This window comes from Culicoides brevitarsis, chromosome 1 (genome assembly GCF_036172545.1).
Source record: "Culicoides brevitarsis isolate CSIRO-B50_1 chromosome 1, AGI_CSIRO_Cbre_v1, whole genome shotgun sequence".
Taxonomy (NCBI): Eukaryota; Metazoa; Arthropoda; class Insecta; order Diptera; family Ceratopogonidae; genus Culicoides; species Culicoides brevitarsis.
The window spans coordinates 31,610,029-31,632,210 of NC_087085.1; the positions used below are offsets into that span (position 1 = coordinate 31,610,029).

The 22,182-nt window shown below is 25.6% G+C and overlaps 3 protein-coding genes across 3 annotated transcripts in view; 1 reads left to right on the plus strand and 2 right to left on the minus strand.

Moving 5' to 3' along the window:
- Window positions 1–16,046, plus strand: part of LOC134827496 (fasciclin-2) — an 83,435-nt gene extending 67,389 nt beyond the window's left edge. Inside the window, exons 2-8 of the mRNA XM_063840206.1 lie at window positions 2,870–3,041; window positions 5,541–5,707; window positions 6,005–7,391; window positions 7,793–8,027; window positions 8,328–8,517; window positions 13,373–13,574; window positions 15,373–16,046. Coding sequence (XP_063696276.1) covers window positions 2,870–3,041; window positions 5,541–5,707; window positions 6,005–7,391; window positions 7,793–8,027; window positions 8,328–8,517; window positions 13,373–13,574; window positions 15,373–15,505 — 2,486 coding nt within the window. The 3' untranslated portion in view covers window positions 15,506–16,046. The remainder of the gene's footprint in view (window positions 1–2,869; window positions 3,042–5,540; window positions 5,708–6,004; window positions 7,392–7,792; window positions 8,028–8,327; window positions 8,518–13,372; window positions 13,575–15,372) is intronic.
- Window positions 16,047–17,520: 1,474 nt separating this feature from the next.
- On the minus strand, window positions 17,521–18,900 carry LOC134837690 (galactosylgalactosylxylosylprotein 3-beta-glucuronosyltransferase I). The gene has a single exon (XM_063853077.1). The coding sequence runs from the start codon at window positions 18,674–18,676 to the stop codon at window positions 17,756–17,758; it is 921 nt and encodes a 306-aa protein (XP_063709147.1). The 5' UTR covers window positions 18,677–18,900; the 3' UTR covers window positions 17,521–17,755.
- Window positions 18,901–19,626: 726 nt separating this feature from the next.
- On the minus strand, window positions 19,627–21,208 carry LOC134838196 (ovochymase-like). The gene is made up of 4 exons (XM_063853671.1): window positions 20,912–21,208; window positions 20,383–20,548; window positions 20,197–20,313; window positions 19,627–20,141 (listed from the first exon to the last, which is right to left on the minus strand). Exons 1-4 carry the CDS (start codon window positions 21,190–21,192, stop codon window positions 19,713–19,715), a joined length of 993 nt encoding a protein of 330 aa, XP_063709741.1. The 5' UTR covers window positions 21,193–21,208; the 3' UTR covers window positions 19,627–19,712.
- Between the last annotated feature and the right edge of the window lie 974 nt (window positions 21,209–22,182).

Consider the following 22,182-nt stretch of genomic DNA (forward strand, 5'->3'; position numbering starts at 1 on the left):
AAAAAAAATCTATAAAACATTCTTTTGACGAGGGAATCAATTTACTTCCTCCCCGTAAAAATAAAAAAAATAATAATAATCTTCTTATCTTTTACAACTTTCGAGCTTGGTCATAAAATTCGCCAAAATTCCTACTTTTGGGCATCTTCCTTCAACTTTTATTCATTTTGTCATTACTATTAAAGAAAAATAAATAAAAAAAAAAGTTTTTTTTTTTTGGGACACACGCCATGCCAATGTCACTCCAAGACACAATAATAATGTTCTTTCACGTCTCCTTCATTAAGTCGTCGTTTTTTTTCCTGTTCCTTTGCGCACCCAGGGGAGCCATTGCATTATTATGACCTTATTGTGTATGTTCCGAGTAACTACATTAAAGTACATCAAGGAAGCATTAATGCAAAAGAAATGGTCCCTTTTTCGTACAATCAGGTGTCTGTTTGCGTTTCTATGATAAAAAAAGCATCATAATAAAAAAAAAAGTAAAAATTTCGTAGGGGGGTTCCATGTCATGTTTTTTTTTCTTCTTTCAATTCAATTCAATTCCGCAAGACCTTTCATTGTTTCCTTCTCTCGTAATTGCATGCACGTGTATTTGTTTGACACCAGAACTGTTTGTCGAAAAAAAAATGTAAGAAATTTTTTGAAGGGGAATGTCTTCAGAGAATTTTAACTCATTTTCGTGTATGTTTGTTCCGCATTTCCTGCATGAATGAGCAATAAAGCAAAAAAATATTGATGATGTTTATAGCGAAAAAAATATCAAATCATGATAAATGCTAATTTTTTTTAGCATGTCTCTTAGCGACGGATTCCCGAGATGAGATGTCTGTAAACTTTTGACATGTCATTTCCGATTTTTTTCTTTTTTTTTGTTAATGGAATTTCCAAAGAAATGTTTTTAGGAAAGATACAAATCGATACAATGAGACATCAGGAAAAAGTTTTCTGATCTCTTCTTCCTTATTTTTTTTTCTTATTTTAGGAAAAAAAATCAAAACAGACAGAAACGTCAAAAACTTATGCATTTGTGCGTAAAATAAACTTTAAAAAAATTTCATTTATTTTATATTCATGAAAAAAAAAATTTTTTTTTTACGAATGTGAATTTTTCCACAAATGTGCACGTTGACAACTCCATAAATATTTATAAGAAAATGAAAACATGAAAAAATAAAATAAAAAATGAAAAGGGAAAGTCTTTTGCACAACATTTCCTGATTTTCGTTCATGTGCCCGAAAAATATCCGATAAATGTATTAAAAAAAAGTCAAATATTTTGGCGTCTCATTTTTTTTCAGCAAGTGATTGAAAAATTTTTTGATATGAATTCTTCATGAATTCGGTTTCTGGTTGCCAAAAATTGAATTCAACTCAAAAATACAAAAAAAAAAAAAATCATGGAAAATTTTTCATTTCAAACAAAATATGCTGTTTATGTATTCTCCGCAGGGATTTTCGGGGTGTTTTTATGCAAAAATGTATCTTGCTGACAATCAGTAGTGCTGGAATGGGACGCCAAAAAATAAAATAAATAAATACAAAATAAGCAACCAGTAGATTATTCATGAGCATGCAACTGGATTAAAAATGTCTGGAAAAGTTTGTTCACTTTTTGCCGAAAAAAAATGGAAGAAATCGATTTTTTTCTTGTTCATGCATTTTGTATGCAAAACAAAAAAAATCGGGATAAAGGAAATTTTTCATGACTAAGCCTCTTGTTCGATTTTTTTGAAATAAATTCAATTGAAGCTGTTTGGAGAATAATGTTATCCATTTTTCATCGATACTTTTGTTCAATTGTTGTAAGTCAGACAGGAACGTGTCGAAAACTGAATGGAAAAGATGCAAATAAATCATTTAAAGATTTTTTTATTTAAAAAATTTAAAAAGAATTTGTGGAAAATCCCTTACACGAGTTTAGAGTAATTTTTGATTTTTTTTTTGTTCTAAATTTATTTCTGAGGCAGTTAATATAATTCTCGTTTATTGAGCGGAAATGTGGGAAGAAAATGCAGAATCATTCCATCCGATTGATTTTCATTGTACAAGATGCATATTGTTGAAAGCCATTAGATATGAGACGTTGATTGGCGTGAGATGAAAAATCTTTGAAAATGTGCATTGTAACCGTCAATCAAGGAATATTACCACATATTATCGAAAAAATATGGTTTTCATCGTCATCGAGTAGCTTAACAAAAAATATTGATAAATTTTCGTTTAATTAATTTTTATGATTTTTGTTAGAAAATTTTTAAAAAATTAATTATTGAAAAAAAAAAATTATTTAATTACCTGATTATAATTTTATTTAATTATTTGAATTAAATTTAAATTATTTTAATTTATAATTTTTAATTAAAAAAGATTTTAATTTAAATTTTAATTATTTTTATTTTTTTAAATTTTTTTAAAATAAATAAATTATTTTAACTTATAATTTTTAATTAAAAAAGATTTTAATTTTAATTAATTTTATTTTTTAAATAATTTTTTAAAATAAGTAAATTATTTTAATATAAAATTTTAAATAATTAAATTTTTAAATAATTAAAATTAAAATAAAAAATTGGCCTTTCAAGATTTTTTTAATTTTCATAAAACGTCAGATTTTTTTTAATTCTTAAAAAAACAAAATTTTTATAATAAATATTTTTTTTAATTTTTTACTAATTTTGCGAATTATCATTAAGAAAAATTTTCATAGGTTTTCTTTAATTTTTTGAAATTCTCATATGAATTAATTTTTAAAATTATATAAAAAATAAAAATTATTCTCATTAAAACCGACAATAGATGGCGCTTTCATTAAATTAATTTTTTCATACAAAACTTTAATAAAGTTTATTTTTTTTTCTAATTTCAGGATTAATAGAATGCAGCAAGCCAAATTTAGTAATATTGCCAGTGTCACCAGTGCAGCGAAAACCCGTTGGCAAATCCCTAATGTTGACGTGTAGAGCCAACGTGCCCGATATCAACTTAGTGACAGACCTCAGATGGCGCGACAACAAAGGCAACACAATTTTCTCCAAACAGTAAGTCCCTTTTTTCCATATTTTCCATAATTTTATGTAAATTGTAGAATCCTTAAAGCCAATTAAAGTCCATTACTTGAAACGCAAATCTTAATTAGCGGTCTATTGTTTACCCTTGTTGTTATGAGCTAAAAGAAAAAAAAAGAAAAACATCAAAAAGGCAAAAACCTCTTCAGTAAATCAAATTACAACAAAAAAGTGCGACACAAAAGACCCGGGAAAAGTGTCTGTTCCTTTATCATAATTATTATTTTTATTATCGTAAACATCACATTTTATTAGCAAGATGAAAAAAAAAAATGCAAAGAAAAACAAGGGCCTTAAGTAACCGTCAAAATAACATAATTGAATGCTATTGTTAACACATTATTTTACTTTTCCTTTTTTTTCTACTCATTTTTTTTTTTCGAGAGCGCCATTTTTATGACATGGCGAAGGAAGTTGTTGTTGTTGTTATGAAGCACAAAAGTGTTATTATTTTTTTTCCTTTTGATTTTCCATTAGGGACTCGTATTATTATCCGAAATATGATAAATATGGTCGACCGATGCCGGCGAAGTAAGTGAGAAATGCAGAAAAATGTTTATTTTTGGGTCGAATGAGTGGATTTTGTCGTTATTATTTATTGAGAGGCTGCTTATGTTAACAAAAGCTAATTTCATCTCATGCGAAACTTACAAAAATTTCATCGCACGTTACTTGCAATGTTTTAGAATAGAAAAATTATTTGCTTGAAACTAATATTTCTCGATTTTAAGTCGTGAAAAGGTAATTTTATGACAATATTTCATGCGAAATCCATCAAATTTGTCAAAAAATCAACAATTCATGACATAAAATCGCAAACAAAGACCTTTCAACGACAAATTTTAATAAATCTATTCCATCATAAAAGTACAAAGAGGAATTTTAACCGCATTTTCTGTGCAGAAATGCATATGTCATCGTCAAATGACAATACAAAAACGCACATAATTGCTGCGATGTGTATCGGACAATTGTCAACATGATATTTCGTTGAACATCAAAACCCGAATTCTGTCCTGTGGCGATGACAGTACAGCCCACAATCGTCATGAACATGCAAAAAAAACGAACCAAATGCCCAAGAGACTTGAAGGCAGGGGAACGGACAGTAAATGAAAAATATTTTTAATTGATCACTCGGAGATCGGTCATCGGAGAATTCAGTTAAATTACAGAAAATTATTGTATTTATTGTTCAGTCGTTGCATGTCGTTGTGAAGCGAAACGGATTTATTTATTTTTTCGAATGAGTCTCAGTGCGGTCAGTCTAATGAATGGATAGCAACTGTTGTTGATGTTTTTGTTGTAAAATGCTAAATATTTATATGGGCGAGATAAATAGTGCAGTGCAGTGCGGTGTCAATATTGACTAAATTTGTTTGTTTTTAGAAAGAGTCATCATGATGGTTGGTCATCTGTTGAACTATTTTTAATGAATTTTATTGTTGAAATTCTTATTTGTTCTCACTTGGTAGAATTTTTTTTGTAATTTTTTTCAAAATAAAATTAAAAAAAATAAATAAATCCTTAATGTTAAATGGAGATTTATTTTATTATTTTTTTTCGATATTTTTTGTAAAGATATAATAGTTTTAAAAAAATAATAAAATTAATTAATTAATTAAATAAATTTTAAAAATTAATTTTTTTAAATAAAAAATCGAATTTTTTCAAGTAATTTTGACTTCTTAAAAATATATTTTTTTGAAAATTTTCACAGAAAATTAATCAAAAGTGGTTCAAAAGTAAAGTTCAAATATATTTTTAATTAAAAAATAATTTTTCTATCTATTTTTAAATAAAAATTTTAAATAAAAAAAAAATGAATTCAATAAAATAAATTAAAAATGTTTTATGTTCAACAAGAGTATGAAAAGTTTTTTAAAAAAATTAAAATTTAATGATTAAAAAAAATTAAAAATTATTATTTTAATAAAAATAAATAAATTAATTAAATAGAAATAAAAATAAAATATTTTTTTTTTTAATGAAAAAAATACTAAACATATTTTTATGTCAAAAAAAAAATTGTTAAAACATGTTTTTTTTAAAATTTCTACTAAATTTCATCTTAAATTATTTTATTTTATTTTATTAAATTATTTTTTATTATTTTTTTTTAAATCATTAAAAAAAATCATTTAAATTAAAAATTCATCATAAAAATCATGCTTTTGCTAAATTTTATTCTCATCAATTATGAAAAAAATCTTAAATAACACAAAAATTGATTGCCTTTAATTTCAACTCTAAAAAATCTGCTTCTTTTATCTTCTCTATTCTGCTCTTAACTTAATTACACTACAAAAGAAGTTGTTTTTTATCAAATTATTTAAATTGCAAGAAAACTTTGTCCTTTAGGAATAAAACGTTTAATTTAATTGCATTTTGATTTATTTGACTAACTTTTATTTTGTTAATTTTGTCCTGCGGAAAAGTTTTTAACAATTTTATTTTTTATTTAATTTACAGAGCCAACCCAAAAAGTTCACCAATGTACACGGAACAACTGAATAACGACCAGAGCTTGGCTTTAATCATCAATAAGTTGGAGGAATCGATGGCGGGAAATTATTATTGCTCAGCTTCTTATGCCAACACTGAATTATTGGAAATTAGCGTGAAAATTGAAACTTATGGTAAGATTTTTTTTTTTACATTAAATAAATTTTTATTTAAAAAAAAATTTAAAATTTTTTAAAAATATAAAAAAAAAATAAATTTAAAAAAATTAAATTAAATAAAATAAAAAATTAATTAATTAAATAATATTTTTTTTAAATAAAAATAAAATAAAAAATTAATTTTAAATGAAAAATAAAATAAAAAAAAATAATTTTTTAAATAAAAATTAAAATAACAAAAAATTTTTTTTTTAAATTGAATTAAATTAAATTTAAAATAAATTCAAATTAACTAATTTTTTTCCTTTTTAGTACCAATTACATGGAAAGACGCCCCCGAAGAGCAATACCCGACAAAAGGCAGCGATTACTTGGTAAAATGTGAAGTAACAGCGAGTCCTCCTCCCGCAGTCGATTGGTTGCGAAATGGTGAAATAATCCGTACCGGAGGTCGTCACGTCGTCGATTCGCGTGGTTTGATGATCCGCAACGTCAAATTGGAGGATGATGGTGCCTACGTTTGTCGTGCTGTCGTTATTGATACTGGCGAACTTGCTGAACGTACAATTCGTGTCGAAGTACAAGTCAAGCCCGAAGTCTTGGTTTTGCCCGAAAGAATTGAAGCTGTTGAAGGACAATCGTTCTCCGTGAAGTGCAATGCCACAGGAAAACCGCCACCAATGATCGAATGGATCAAGGACCGCACACAACAAAATTTGGCAATTGCAGATCGCTTCCAGGTTGACGAACGAACGGGATTGCTGATCATTAGTCAAGTCACCGATGACGATTACGGCATGTATACGTGCGTCGCCAAGAACTCTGCTGGCATTTCGCAGTCGAAAACGCTCTTTGATGTGCTTGTAACACCGAAAATCTTCGAATTTAACAACGTAACGACGCCCGTGACGAAAGAAACGAAAATCACGTGCAAAGCCACAGGTCGTCCCGCACCCGACATCACGTTCCGTCGATGGGAAGAAGACGAGGAATTTGTGCCAGGCTTCCAACCGAACGACGATCGTGTCATTTTGGAAGTCAATCGTGATCATGAACGCGGCGAATCGAGTGGCATCCTGACAATCACGAAACTCGTGCGACCCGATGACGGTTTGTACGTTTGTATCGCGCGCAACAAGGGCGGCGAAGCCTTCAAAAATGGTCATATCGCTGTCGAATACCCACCCAACTTTGAGCACATGAAGACTTTGCCTCCGGTTTACAGTTGGGAACAACGCAAAGCCAACTTGAGTTGCTTAGCTGAAGGTTTCCCCAATGCCACGATCGAATGGAGACGCGACGACAAACTCATCAAGGACTTGTTCGATCCGAATTTGCAAATTTTTGGCACAGGACCTCGCAGTGACTTGATCATCCATCCGACACATCCGCAATACTACAGAAGTTATCGGTGCATTGCGCAAAATATTTTGGGAAAAGCGGAACACATCATGGAATTGCGCGAAGCTCATGTGCCGGGAGAAGTTGTGCAGGCAGCAGCTCGTGTTGTGACAGCGACATCGATGGTGTTCGATATCGTGGGACCCGCCATGGAAGTTGGATTGCCGATTTTGGCGTATCACGTGCAATATGCCGATGAACGGGAACTTGGATGGAATAATGCACAACAAAAAATTTGGTCGCCCGATAGTCCGTATGTCGTTGAAGGACTTTTGCCTGAGAGATCTTACAAATTTAGGTAAGTTTTTATTTTTTTTTAAAAATTTTTTTGATAAAAAATTTAATTTAAAAATTTAAAATTAAAAAAAATATTTTTTTATTTCTAAAATTTTTAATTCTGAATATTGTTCAATTTTTATATAAATTTTTAATTTTAATTAATTAATTTAATTTTTTTTACTGAAAACATTTTTCACAAAACAACTGAATTTTTTAAAAATTTTAATTTTTCTCATATGAATAATTTTTAAAAAATTTAAAAAAAAACAAATTAGACTGAAATAAAATTTTAATATTTTTTTATTTATTTTTTTTTTTACTTTTTTACTTTAAATTTCAAGCACAAGTTATTAAACTTTTAAAAAAAAAAAAAAATAATAAGTAAAATTTCAAAAATTAATATTTTAATAATTTTTTTAGATTTGCTGCTCGTAATCAAGTCGGCTTAGGAAATTATGGCAAACACGTGATCCAATCGACTCCTAAACGTTCATATCCCGAACCACCAAAACTTTTACACAAAGCTGATGTTCAACCAGAATCTGGCGAAGATATGATCGTATTGTCTCCTTATTCGGATCTCTTTGACTTGAGATGGAATACGCCTCATGATAACGGAGAACGTATTGATTATTACGAAGTCAAATACTGCCCTGTAAGTTTTAAAAAAAATATATTTTTTCTAAAAACAAAAAAAAAAAAAAATAAAAAAAAAATTAAATTAAATAATTTGAAAAATATTTAAAAAAAAAAATAAAAAATAATTAAACAAAAAAAGAATTTTAAAAAAATTAAAAATAATTAAACAAAAAATAATTTAAAAAAATTAAAAAAATAATTTTAAAAAAATTAAAAAATAAATTTAAAAAAAATTAAAAAATAAATTTTAAAAAAATTAAAAAATTAATTTTTAAAAAATCTCAAATTAATTATTTTTCCTTAATTTTCCTCACAGGGTCAAAAAATCAACGGCGTTTGGACCGAAATCGACTTGGAATGCCGTACCGTGCAACGTGCCGTCCTCGATGGCAACAACTTTGAAATGCGCAACTTGAGCCCCGAAACATACTATCGCATCGAAATCCGGGCACACAATGCCATCGGATTGTCGCAACCCGTGACACTTTTGCTCAAGACAGCGAGAGGTGAGTCCACAAAATCTTATGGTAACTTTGTATACAGAGCCGGATACATGACTGGCGGCAGCGACAACTTACGTGTGCCAAAGACTCGCTCGCTGGCGCTACTCTCTAACGTACTCATTATCTTTACTTTTGTATTGTTTGTGTAGTTTTTTTTTTAATTTTGTGTTTTGTAAATCCTCATACATAAAATTTATTTTTTCGAAATTTATTCAAAGAAAGACATCACACATTAAATTTTTCAAAATTTCGAGAAAAATCATCTTTAAAATTATTTTTGGAATTTTTTCATATAAAAAAAAAAATTAAAATAATAATTAGATTCCTTAAAAAATTATATTTGTTGTAACTTAGATTTATGTTTTATTTTTTGTAAGCAAATTGTGTAGTATTTTAACGCATTTTTACCATTAATTACTGATTCGATATAAAATAATTAATTATAATTTTCATTTATGATAATATACACGTAAAATAAGAAATCCGTATTTTTTATTGCTTTTTTTTGTCGCACAATTTTTTTTGAGAGTTTGTTTTTTGAGTGAAAGCAATTTTTTGGTCTAATTTTTTTTTCTATTAAAATTTTATCTAAAATTGGTGCCTTTGATGTTTGTGTTTTTTTTTGTTTAATTCAAAATTTAAAAAAAAAATCAAACAAATTTTCACTTCATTCAATTTTTATCAAAAAATTTTTAATTAAAAACCACACGAAGGCTTCATACACAAATTCACAAACACAAACTCATTCACTAATTGGACCATTCACCAAACTTTTTTTTTGTCACCGCAAAATTTTCCCGAGAGAGATCAATTTATCTTCATTCATCCAACAATAAATCATCAGAGTTGCATTTCCGTTCCATCCTTTTATTTTTTTCTTTGAAATTTAGTTCAAGAGGACATTTATTTGACATCATCGCATCGGAAATTCATCTTTAATTGCGTGAAAAGTCATTTTTTCCGTTCTCATTTTTTTTTTATTTTTTTGCATCGTAAGCAAAAGTTCCACTGACACATTTACGCCATCATCAATTTTTCATACAAAAAAAGAAAAATCATCGGAAGAGGAATCATATTTTCTTCTTCTTTCTTTTTCTCTCTTTTTTCCATGTCTCGTTCGCTTCCAATCTCCTCTCAATCTAGATAATTACTACAGTGGAAGTCATAAAAGTATTGTCAGTAGTTGTTGTTGTTGTATATGGTTGTTGTCAATCATCATGGGATTTTTGTTCCATTCTAGCAGTATGACATCAATTAAATTACAAAAAATTGCCAGTAGTGTAAGCAAAAATTTAGACGTAAATCGATGAAATTAGACAAGAAAAAAAATATTAATTAATTGTAAATAAAATTTATTAGGATCAATTTTTATTAAATTATAATTTAGATAAAAAAAATACGAATTTTTCAAGATTTTTTATATTTAATAAAAAAAAAACAATCTAGAAGACAAATAAATAAATAATTTAAATAAATAAATTTAAAAAATTAGAAAAATTAGCGAAATATTTGCCAAATAAAAAAAAATAAAATTTGAGCTTCTTAGATAAAATTGTAGAAAATTTTTGCTCAAAATATTTTTTTTTAAATTTTTTATGAAGCAAAAAAAAAATTATCTACGAAAAAGTAATAAAATTAGTAATTTGGCATAAAAACGAAGATATTTATCTCTTCATTTTCCTTTATTACCAGATTTTTGTTCTACAAAAAATTAAAAAGAAGAAAATTTTCAACAAAAAAAAAGTCCCATTAAAAGTTTATCCGAACGTGCATTTGCATCGTATAAGCATGAACAAAAGATAAAACCGAGAAAAACTTGTAATGGTTTTCGTAATGCATTTATTTAACTTTTTTTCTTATATATTTTTCGCTCATACAAAAAAAAAAGATAAGTGCGAAAAATCTTTTTTTTTCTTCAACATGCAATGAAAAATTGCAAAAAAGGTGTTTCTCTCAGCTAATATGTGTGAGAAATCGTGTCGCGAAATGAGGAAGCAAAAACCATAAAATTGTGTTAACAACATTTAAAATGAAAATTTATTAGATTTCTTTTAATGAAAAAAAAAAGTTCGTGATAGAAGGAAAAATGAAGAAGAAAAGTTTAACCCATATTTTTGTGTGGCATAATGAAAGGAAGGATAACATGTTTTGAAATAAGTTTGACCTACATTTTATTCAGGTGCTTCATTTTATGCATTTAAAATAACGGCACTTAATTTTTTGCTGCTGTTGAGATTTTTTTTTTATTAGCATTGCGCTTTTGCATAATTTATCAGAATTTTTCTAGATTTTTAAAAGAATAAGAGATTAATTCATTAAAAAAATGAATAAAAAATTTCAAATTTATTCAGAAAAAAATAAAACTAAGAAAAGAGGATAAAAAAACCACAACGGACTTTAAATGATTTATTTTTTCAATTTACTTAAAAGGCAGAAAAAGTAGTAAATAAACGTTTTGTGCTACTTAATTTAATGCCATTGTTGCATTTTTTTTATTTTTTTTTTACACAAAATTTTTTTCTACAAGAGTTAAAACAATTCCTTTATAAAAATTTGTTCTATAAAATATAGTTTTCACATCTCTTCTCTTGATGGTGCAATTTTTTTAGAAGGAACGAACAAAAACGGCTTAAATAGCATAAAACAAACTTTTCATGCAACAATTAAAATTGTTTGCCTTGTTTTATTTTTTATTTTATTTTTTTTTATTAGACAGATTTATAAAAAAAAATGTTCTATTTTTATCGTTGTTGATCAAATATGAAAAAAAAAAATAAATATGAAAAGTTTTAAGTGTTAAATGGAAGAGTGAAAAGCAATTTAAATGAAAAAAAAAATGAAAATGTTGCAAGTTATTGTTTAATGTTTAATAAGAAAATATCAAAAAATAATTAAAAATAAACATTTATACGCATGTTTATATCATGTTTTACATAAATATCTTAATTGAACCAATAAATAAATACAATACAGGTGAAAATCATAAATTGTAAGTTTATACATCAAATCCTCAAAATGAGTAAGACTTATCAAAATATAAACGTGATTTAAAATAAATTTAATATAAAATTGTTACGCAAAATACGTGTTTAACGCATGAATAATATAAAAATAATAATAGATAATAAACATACAACCAAGTTTTTTTTTACAAAATGTTTAATAATAATATTACAATTTATATAAAAATTAATATAAATGTACTTGAATAAAAATTTACAAATAAAGTTAAAAAAAATAAATAATTAAAAATAAATATCTTTATCAATAATACAGATACAATTCAATTATATATCATATCTCAAACATTTTATTTTTTGCACACAGTAACATTAATAATTAAGAATACACATCATAATACAATTTTTCAATTATTATCGTACAAACATTTGAATTATTTAAAATAAACAATTAAATTTCGTTTATCAGTGAAAAATATTTATGATGAATGTATGTTTAAAAAAAAAACGTCACAAAAATAAACAAAACATGAAAAAGGTAATTAAAAACATAATTTTAAATTAAATAATATTTATACACTCTGTCTCTTGTATATTTTTCTCTTTCTACCTTCATACCTCAAAATTGGTATTTATGAATTATGTTAAAAATTTCACACTTTTAATATATATACATAATTATTAGCCACTATTATTATAAAATTTATAATAAGTTACGGTTGAACTGTTTTAGTTTTTTGTATATTTTTTGGTGAATCGGCTTTAAAATTAATAAAAAAAAAGATTTTTTAAAATCAACTAACTAAATATTTAAACAATCGCAAATAATTTCCTTTGTATAAATTTTTAATTATGTATTTGTATTCGGAGTTCAATTCGTACAAACAAAATTATATTATTATCATTATCCAATTTAATTTTAGTTTTAATTGAAATTCAATTATTGTCTGTGGCACAAACAACATGAATAATTATTTTAAAACGATAATTGGCAAAATTTGAGCGCAGTTTATGTTAGACACTGTTAAAATCTTCGTCGATAATAAATTTATCATTTAATTATCAATTATGTATTTATTGTTAAAAAAAATAAAATAATAAAAAAAATTAGAGTTAAATATTTTTTAGATGGATTGTGGCTGTAATATTAAGGTAGTAATTATATTTTAAAAAAATATTTTTTGGTGATTGGATTGGCTTTTTACTAATTAATCCCAAATAAATTCATAAATTTTACAAAATAATACTACAGTCCTACATTCTATCTATAACAATTAAATTTAAATATGTTGAACAATATGTTACAATAGTGTTAATTTAGTTTCAATGTTTATATATTTAATTTAATTTAATTACACAAATGAATTTTATAGATTATGGAGTAGCCATAATTAGATCGTTCCAAATAGACTAGAAGTTAAGTTTCCGGTGTAAAGCTTTTCTCATCATTTTTACATGAATTTTGTATATTTTTAAGGTTAAAATGTAAAAAAGTTCAATTTATTGTTAAAAAAATCCTTTGTTTTCACCCTTTTTTTGGACTAAAAGCACAAATATTGACACGATCATATACATCATCATCCACAAACACTTTCACAAAAATTGAGACTATATAAATATATTTTAAAATTTAACACTTACATCTCGTGCTTTGAACAAGCAACGATGGCACAAAATCAATTAATCCTCAATTTTTATTTGTTTGATGTTTCCCTTCCTTGAATTTTTTTTTTTGAATGCTTGAATGTTGCATGTTAATTTTATTTTTAGAAGTTTATTAATAAAATTACTAATTTGCCTGTATTTAGCTTTGTAAATATTTTTTACGTCAATTTTTGTAAATAAATTAATTTTTTTATGTAAAAAAAATAATTAATTAATATTTTTTCTTTGTATAGGTCGTGATGTAATTCGTCATCCACAAGCTAAAATCTTGAATTCATCAACAATTATTGCGGTTGCCGTTGGAGGTGTCATCCTGTTGCTGATTGTTATCGATTTGCTGTGTTGCTTGATCGTCAATGCGGGACTCTTTGCCTTGATGTGTCGTCGCACGAAGCGTTCTCCATCGGATTTGGATGACGAAACCAAAATTGGAAGGTAATTATCCTGAAAAATTGAAGATTTTTGTTTTTTGGAGACATTTTTTACACACAAAACACACAAATTCAAGTTTTATGGTATATCAAGCTGTTGCTTAGTCATACTGTAACTTTTTGAGGGAACTCATGTCTCATAAATTAATTTTTTGAATTTTTTAACATACATAGTTTTTTCCTTACCTCACTCACTCCTAAAATCACTTCCTTGTGTTCTCTTTTTTTCAATGTCACTAAAAAAAACTCACACATTAAAAACTTTATAAAAAATTAAATGACTGACAGTCTTTACGGTTGGCGTTTCCCACTACCTTATTGCAGTGGCAGTCTCATAAAGGAACGACCTCCATCTCCATTGCCATTACCACCGCCAATTGTTAAATTGGGTGCATCGACTCCATTGTAAGATAAACCTTTTTTCATAACTAAAAAAAAAATTGGGCAAACGTGTTAATTTATTTTTTTTATGAACGTAAGGATGTTAAGTTTAAAGTTTTTTGAAAAAAAAATTATAATTTTTAACTGAAATTAGTTCTTTTTTTTATAAAAATTACAAAAGTTCAAAAACGAAAAATTTTTGACTTAAAAAATGAAAATATTATCTGAGAAGGTTCTGATTTTTTTTGTTGAGAATAAAAATATTTCTTTAATTTAAAAAATATTAAAAATAATAAATAAAAATTTAATTCTTCAATTAAAATATAAAAAATGTAATAAAAAATATTAAAAATAAAATTCTTTAAATTAAAAAAAAAATACTTAAAAAAATATAAAATTAAAAATAATTTTTTTAAGTTATAAAAATTAATAAAAATTATTTTTTTAATTTAAAAAAAATAAAATATTAAAAATGAAACTTTTTATTTAATTTAAATAATAAAAAAAATTATTTTGAAAAAGTTAATTTTTTTAATATAAAAATCATAAATAAAATTTATTGAATTAAAATTGAGAAAATATATTTAAAATTGGCTTAAATTAAATTATTTTTAATATAAAAAAATTTAATATTAAAAATTAAGTTTTTTTTATCACATTTAAATTAACGTAACTTTTTCTTAAAAAAAATAAATTATTTAATTAATAAATATTTATTTATTTAATTTATAACTTTAAGAAAATAAATTATTTTAACTTAATTTTATTTAAGCTTTGAAAAATTTTTTTCCTTACCATTAACTTAAAATATATGAATAAATTTCAGTACAAAATAATTCGTAAAAAAAATTGACTTAAAATCATTAAGTTCATATAAAAAAAATTACACGTTTGACTCTAAATGTTTGTAAAGCATGAAATATTTTTATTTTTGCTTGTTTAAAAATTTTTTTAAAGTCCTCTTTTAAAGACTTTCGTTTAAAAATTTTATTCTTTTGTTTGTTGATGTCATCTGAGGTGTAAGCAAGCCATTCGCCCTCCATCATCAAAGCAATAAATTCTTGCATTACTGATGCATGGCTTGGCAAAAGATTTACTACACAGCTCACAAAATCCGTATCTATCACTCCAACGGATGGGATAGACGACCATTAACACAGAAATAATTGCATGACTTTTACACTTGAAAGTATAGGAATTTTATCCCCTATCATGTTTTGTTTTTTATAAAAATTTTTGAGTTGATTTTTTTTTGTGTTTGCATGAGTTTTTCATTCATCTCTCTCTTAACAGAGTGTTTTGTGTTGCTCACTTTAGTGCAATTAATCCTGCGCTCTTTTAACACACAAAGCAACAAACGCTACCTCGACGAATTTAACGTATAGATTTATTATTCTTTTCAATAACCATGGACCATTTAGGGAGGATGAGAAGCAACCGTTGAGCAATTCCCCGACAAATTCAATCAAAAAGCAGCCATCCACAGTCGACTACGACGGAAATATGGTGCATTCCCGAAGCGGCGAAATACTTGGCAAAAACTCGGCGGTATGAAACGCAGTTTAAGCGGAAAATTTGTAAAAAAAAAATTGACTGGAAAACGGTTTAGATATGAAAAATCGAGAAATTAATTAATTATCATCAGACAACAAAAAAAGAGATTGAATGTAGATTACGAGAGGTAGCTTATATATATTATTATTTTAGATTTTATACTTTAAATACAAACAGTATCTCATATACCTTAAAAAAATAATGAAATAAGAAAATAAAAAGGAATAATCTATTTTATAAGCTTGTCCCCCATAAAAAAAAGAGTCCTTACTACTATAAAATATTCCTTTTTGCGCCAGCTTGTTGTGAAAATTAAAGAAAGAAAGTTGCTAGATGTCGCATTCAGTACAATAAAAAATAATGCCAAATAAAAAAAATTAAAAATAATTTCCGTCGTAGAAAAAAATCCGAAAAATAGTGAAATACCAATCAGAGTACTTAAAAAATCAGAAAAAGACTGAAGAAAAAAATTATCAATTCCTATAAAAATTTAAAAAAATCATTTTTTTCAACAACTTAAAAATCATTAACTTTCACTGAATAAAAAATGACATTTTAAGCGACAATATTCTAAACCAAAATATTAAAATCTGTCTTTAAATAATTATTTTACAACAATTATCAGCTATACTACTAACGTGCATTTATTCATTATTTTAAAAATAATTTTAATCAGCCAAAAAATATATATTTAAATATAAATTAAACGAAATGATAATTTTTTACTCAGAAAATAATATTTTAATTTTTTTATTAAATAATATAATTTTCAAATAAAATTCAAATAAAACTATCTGTAATAAAAATAATAAATATTTAAAAAAAATATATAATGTAAGCTTTTCTACGTACGTAAACAAAAACATATATATTATAAGATATATGATTTAAAATAAATAAAAAAAAAAAAACAAAACAAACGGATCCAGTTAGAAGCTTAAATAAAATAAAATAAAAAATTAAACCGAATATTTCTATTGAATGTAGACATTTATTAATTATATGTAATTTTAATTGTTAAGATATGAAAAAATGTAAATTAAGCAACTACTAATGTTATTATAAAATATATTAAAAATAATTGTACACTAAATAACATTTTTATGTTATATTTAAAGAAAATAAATAAATAAAAAATGCTAAGTGTAATAAAAATTATGGAAAAAGTCACAACAAATGTGTAAAATTAATTTAATTTTCATAAATAATTTAAGAATATTTAAATAAATAAATCACCAAGCAAATGGCTTTTATTGGATATTTATTTGTTTTATTTATTAATAATTAAAATATTGAGCAAAAAAGGTAAAAAAAATATTTTTCGAATTTTTTTAAATGATTTTGATTTTTTTTTTTTTATTAAAATATAAACCGACAAATGGTAAAAAAATATTTTTCGAAATTTTTTAATTAAAATATAAACCAAAAAAAATATTTTTAAAATTATTTTTTCGAAAATACTTTGGAATTTTTAATTGAAAAATGAACCTAAAAAAATAAAAAAAAAATTTTTTAAATTTTTTTTAAAATTTGGAATTTTTTAATAAAAATATGAATAAGAAAAGGTAAAAAAAATATTTTTTTAATAATTTTGAATTTTTCAATTAAAATATATGATCAAAAATATATATATTTTTTTAATAATTTTAAATTTTTTAATTAAAATATGAATCAAAAAATTTAAGAAAAAATATTTTTCGAGATTTTTTAATAATTTTGAATTTTTTAAATTAAAATATAAACCAAAAGAGGTAAAAAACATTTTTTTTTTGAATTTTTTTAATAATTTAGAATTTTTTTTTCAATTAAAATACAAACCAAAAAATTTAAAAACAATATTTTTCAAATTTTTTTTCATAATTTTGAGTTTTTTAAATTAAATTATAAACCAAAAGAGCTAAAAAAATATTATTCAAAATTTTTTGAATAAAATATGAAGCAAAAAAGGTAAAAAATATATTTTCGAGATTTTTAATAACTTTTTATTTATTTTTAAAATTATTTCTAAAATAATACATTTTTTAAATTTTTTTTCTAATTTACTGGTAAATTTGATCATATATAATTATTTTTTATCATACTATTTTTGTTCTTTAATATTTTCTTGTATAATACATTAGAAGACTATGATTTTTAATTCCTTTTTAAGCTTACGTCACTAATTTAACATCGAGAAAAGATTTCGTTTGAGCATTGAACGTCTAAAAAAATTCATCAAAATCGTTAATAAAATGAGAAGAAAAGTCGTAATTAAACTTCCATTCCTTCGTCAGATCGTTTTCCTTGTTTCTTGAGTTTTTCTTCCTCGCGAAGTTTGGGTGCTTCGGTCCGCGTGTGCCACACAAGCACTTCCGTACACCCATTTGCCAGCGGTTGAAGGCGATTCACTGTCGTTATATGTCTTAAAATCTCCGTTTCCTGATATCCTCGTTCTACGTCAGCACTGAATTTGGCACTTGGAAATTTCATAAAAAGACTTCCGGAAATGGCAAAGCCCGCCATGTCGATGGGAAATTGTCGTTCGGGTCGCCAGGCAGCATTGAAGCCTGTCACGACGTTATTTTCATCTACAATCGGTTTTTCGACCATTAATCCTCCGACTAATCCAACGGGCCATACTCCGACTCGCCCAAGCTCGATATTCGACATTTCCTTAAATAACTGCACGCTGTACGCGTTGTCGTCGTCCATGAAATAAACAATTGTGCGACGCGGTGAACTTTCGACAATTCGTTGCTTGACCCATTCGAGTGCTGTGTTTCGTTGATCTACGCCGCGTGGCTTTGACCAATGCGGATCTTTCTGCTTCAGCTTAAGGTCATCCGGTGTCTTTGCCGTTAGTTGTACGCTACGTTTGTACAAACCGCTTCGTTTGAGGACATTTGTGACTAATTCGGTGACTTCATCGGCATCTTCGACAATCACCCAGTAGATGTTTGGCACTAACATGATGGTTTGCGAGAGTCGCGTTAACTCGGCTTTCTGTACGGGACGGTAATAAGTGGGGGTAATGGCATAAATGATGGGAAGGTCATCTCCGGATTCCGGTTCCTCTTGAATGACGGCACTCGGTTCGCGACATTTTCTGCTTTGGATGAGGAAAATCACGAGCAACACGAATCCCAGGAGAATTATCAGGTTCTTTTGTTTTATTCGAATTTCGCCAGACATGATGTTTAACGTGGACAATTTTTAGTTTGTGATTTTTTGGGACTAATACTAACTCAACAGTTGGCGCGGGCTTTTGACATTGAAAGGTCCGAAAACTTAAATGCGAAATATGTTGATTGGAGTATCTTATCACAGTTGTTTTTTGAAAATTACAATTAAGTTACGTGCATTTTCGCGATTTTAAGGTTTGTGTTGATTTTAAGATATCAACAAATGCACGATGGAATGTTCAATGGGCTTGAAAGATGAAAGGAAAATATTTATTGGGATTTTTTTTGATGGTTTGAATTTTGATATGGGACATGGTTCATGCTTTTGCTACTGTTTGAAATTTATTTGTGAGTAAAAACCGTTAAAATTTATCATTTTTAATTTTTTTTTGCTTTAAGAAATATTTTTAAAAAATAAAATTTAATACCTAAATAATTTAAATTAAAATATATTTAATTAATTTATTAATAATTATTAATTAATTATTAAATTTTAATTTTTTAAAAATATTTTTATTAAATTTTAGTGAGTTTTGATTAATTTAATTTTATTTACAATTTAAATAAAACTAAAAAAAAATTAAAAGTCTGATTTAAAAAATATTTTTTTTGTACACAATTTTTTTGTAGAAACATAAAAAAATACAAATTTATATTAAAAATATATTTTACACTTAAATTGTTCATTATTTTTGAAAATTAAAATAATATTGCAAAATTTTATTTTTTTCTTCAAAATAGAAAAAGTAAGAAAATTATTGATTTTTGAATCAATCTGAACACCTAAAAATTTTTGTACATATTGTTTTATTCCTTTATTTAATAATTTTATTTGAAAATTTATTTTAAAATTTTTACTATTTTCTCAATTTGATTTTTTTTTTGAATTTTTTTCATCTTTATTAAAAGCTTTAAAATTAATTCATTTTTTAGAACAAAAAAAAAAATTTTTTTTTTAATAATTTATTATATTGAATATTATTTTTTAATATTTTTTTTTATTAAATTTAATTTAATTTATTTTTTTAATATTTTATTTTAATTTTTTACATGAGACCAAACATTAATAAAATAACTAAGAAAACACTCAAAACCGAACTCGAATAATATTTTCCTGCTCCATTATTTCCCGTATCAGTTCCATTATTGTGCGGATTATCCTCTTCTTCAGTGATATTCAGCAACTTATTCTTCTCAGTCTTGATCCAATCCTTAAAATGATAGACTTTTGTGTAAACTCCGGGGAAATATGGCAATCCGCATCCATGTCCAAAGGAAACAATTCCGTACAAAATTTTGTTACACACAAACGGACCTCCGCTGTCTCCTTGACACGAATCAATTAAACCATCTTGCATATTTCCAGCACAAATCATTCCATCATCAATTGTCCCGTTATAACTATCGGAGGCATTGCAGCGAGTGGCATCAACGATAGGAACGTCAACGGATAAAAGATGCTTTGGCATCGTTTTCTGAAGAAAAAACATTTTTTTACGATAAAATGGACTTTTTTGGTGAGTTACTTACATTTTCCATCACTCCCCATCCAGAAACTGAACAAATGACTCCGCTTTTAAGTTCATCGAATCCCAAATTGGGAAGTGTCTTGATCGTTGGAATATTAGTTGGAACACTTTCGTTTAACTAAAAGAGATTTTTTAATAATTTTAATGGTTTTTTATAAATTTTTAAAGAAAAAAGTTAAAAACTTACTTTAATGATGGCAATATCATTATTTACAAGTTCCGTATCATAATCCGGATGAATAGTCCAATCTTCTGTCGCTCTAACAATCGTGTTTTGTGTCTTATTGGTTCGATCAAGAGTTCCCATTACGATGTAAAGTTCATCCTTTTTGTATTCTCGGGTTATATAATATCTAAAAAAAATAATTAAAAAATTAAATTAATTAAAAAAAAATTTAATAATAAAAAAAAAATTTTTTTTTGAAAAAAAAATTAAAAAATTTAATTTAATTGAATTGAAAAAAAAAAATAAATTTTTAAACATAAATTTTCGATAAATTTACGAAAAAAAGATGATTTTTTAAAAAATAAATTAAATTAAATTATTAAATAATTATTAATCATTAATAATTAATTGAATAAATAAATTTAATTTAATTAATTAAAAAAAATATTTTTTTGAATAAAAAATTTTAAAAATTAATTTAAATTTAATAAAAAAAATAAAAATAATTATTTTTTAAAAAAAGATTTAAATTTAAAAAAAATCAACTTACGGAGGATTCATCACAATTTCAGTGTAGTACATGCAATGAGCTGCCGTCAAAACAATCCGATCCGAAATTAACGTTCCTCCACAATTATGCCCGCCGCCAAATCCTAAACCTTCTTCCTTTCTAATGATTCGAATCGACACTTGATGCAAAGTTTCATTCTGTAACGCGTAAGTTCCTCCATAGATTTTTGTGTTGCCTGTCACTTCTTCAGCTCGACACGAAGAAATTCCACACAAAATTATCGCAACCAGAATTTTGTAACTCATCGTGACACGTTTCATCAAAAAATGACGAAAAATCATAAAATTTCGCCCTTTTAATTGCAATCTGCGGCATGTGCGTTTCTAATCTTATCACTATCGATTAGAAATTCAAAGTTTTTTTGTTGCATTGATTGAGCGTGCAACACTTGAGCACCCTCCAAGTTCTAATGGAAAACATGCGATCGAAAGTTGTTTTAAAAAATCAACAAAAGATGTCACTAAAAGACAATTTAAATCAATTCTTGTGAAAAAAATAATTTTTTAAATGAAAAAAATTCCAATTAAAAATCAACTTTGACATTTTCTTCCGTTTCATTTAACGCAAAAATATGCAATTTGCATCAAAACTAATCAAAAGATTTTTTTTTATTTTTTTAAAGAAGTTACAGAAACTTTAAATTACATAAAAAGACATAAAGTGAAAAATTTAATCGGACTTTATTACGATTTTTTTTCTCATGTAATTTTTAATGCAATAAAAAAGTTTCTTGATCATAGTTTTTCTTTTTTTTACAACTTTGACGTCCTCGTTGAAGTCGTCATGAAAATGAATAAAAATAGTTGTAACTCTTCTTTGAAGTGAAACGAAAGAAAAAAAACTTTCATGAAAAATCAGTTTAATCACGTTTGACGCCTCCAAAAACTAGATTCTAAGCTAGAGGCGTTAAAAAGTGCATTAAAAATTTTTATGTGCTTAAAACAAATAAAATCCAATTACAAAGTTTTTCACGACACATTTAGTCGTAAACTATTTTTTCTTTGGAATGTGTCACATTACATGAAAGTTTAGAGAGTTTTAGTTCTACTTACGATGTAAGAAGAATTATATCTGGCAACAAAGACTGTTGAACTCAAAATTATATAACAAATAGTTTTTCAACTATTGCATCCCATAGTCGAGAAACTCGTTATCGTTCGGATATTCAAAGTTGTACACTTTTTTTTATAGATTTAGAAGAAAATTAGAATGAAATAGTTTTCATTCTAAAAAAAAACGAAAAACTTCAA

What these genes read in the sequence shown, in the direction of transcription:
- LOC134838196 (XM_063853671.1), bottom strand. Translation starts at nt 21,192, where the DNA reads ATGAAACGTGTCACGATGAGTTACAAAATTCTGGTTGCGATAATTTTG. An exon ending in GAAATTGTGATGAATCCTCC is followed by an intron (nt 20,549 to 20,911) that starts GTAAGTTGATTT and finishes TATTTTTTTTAG; the next exon opens with ATATTATATAACCCGAGAAT. An exon ending in GATGGGGAGTGATGGAAAAT is followed by an intron (nt 20,142 to 20,196) that starts GTAAGTAACTCA and finishes TTTTTTCTTCAG; the next exon opens with AAAACGATGCCAAAGCATCT.
- LOC134837690 (XM_063853077.1), bottom strand. Translation starts at nt 18,676, where the DNA reads ATGTCTGGCGAAATTCGAATAAAACAAAAGAACCTGATAATTCTCCTG.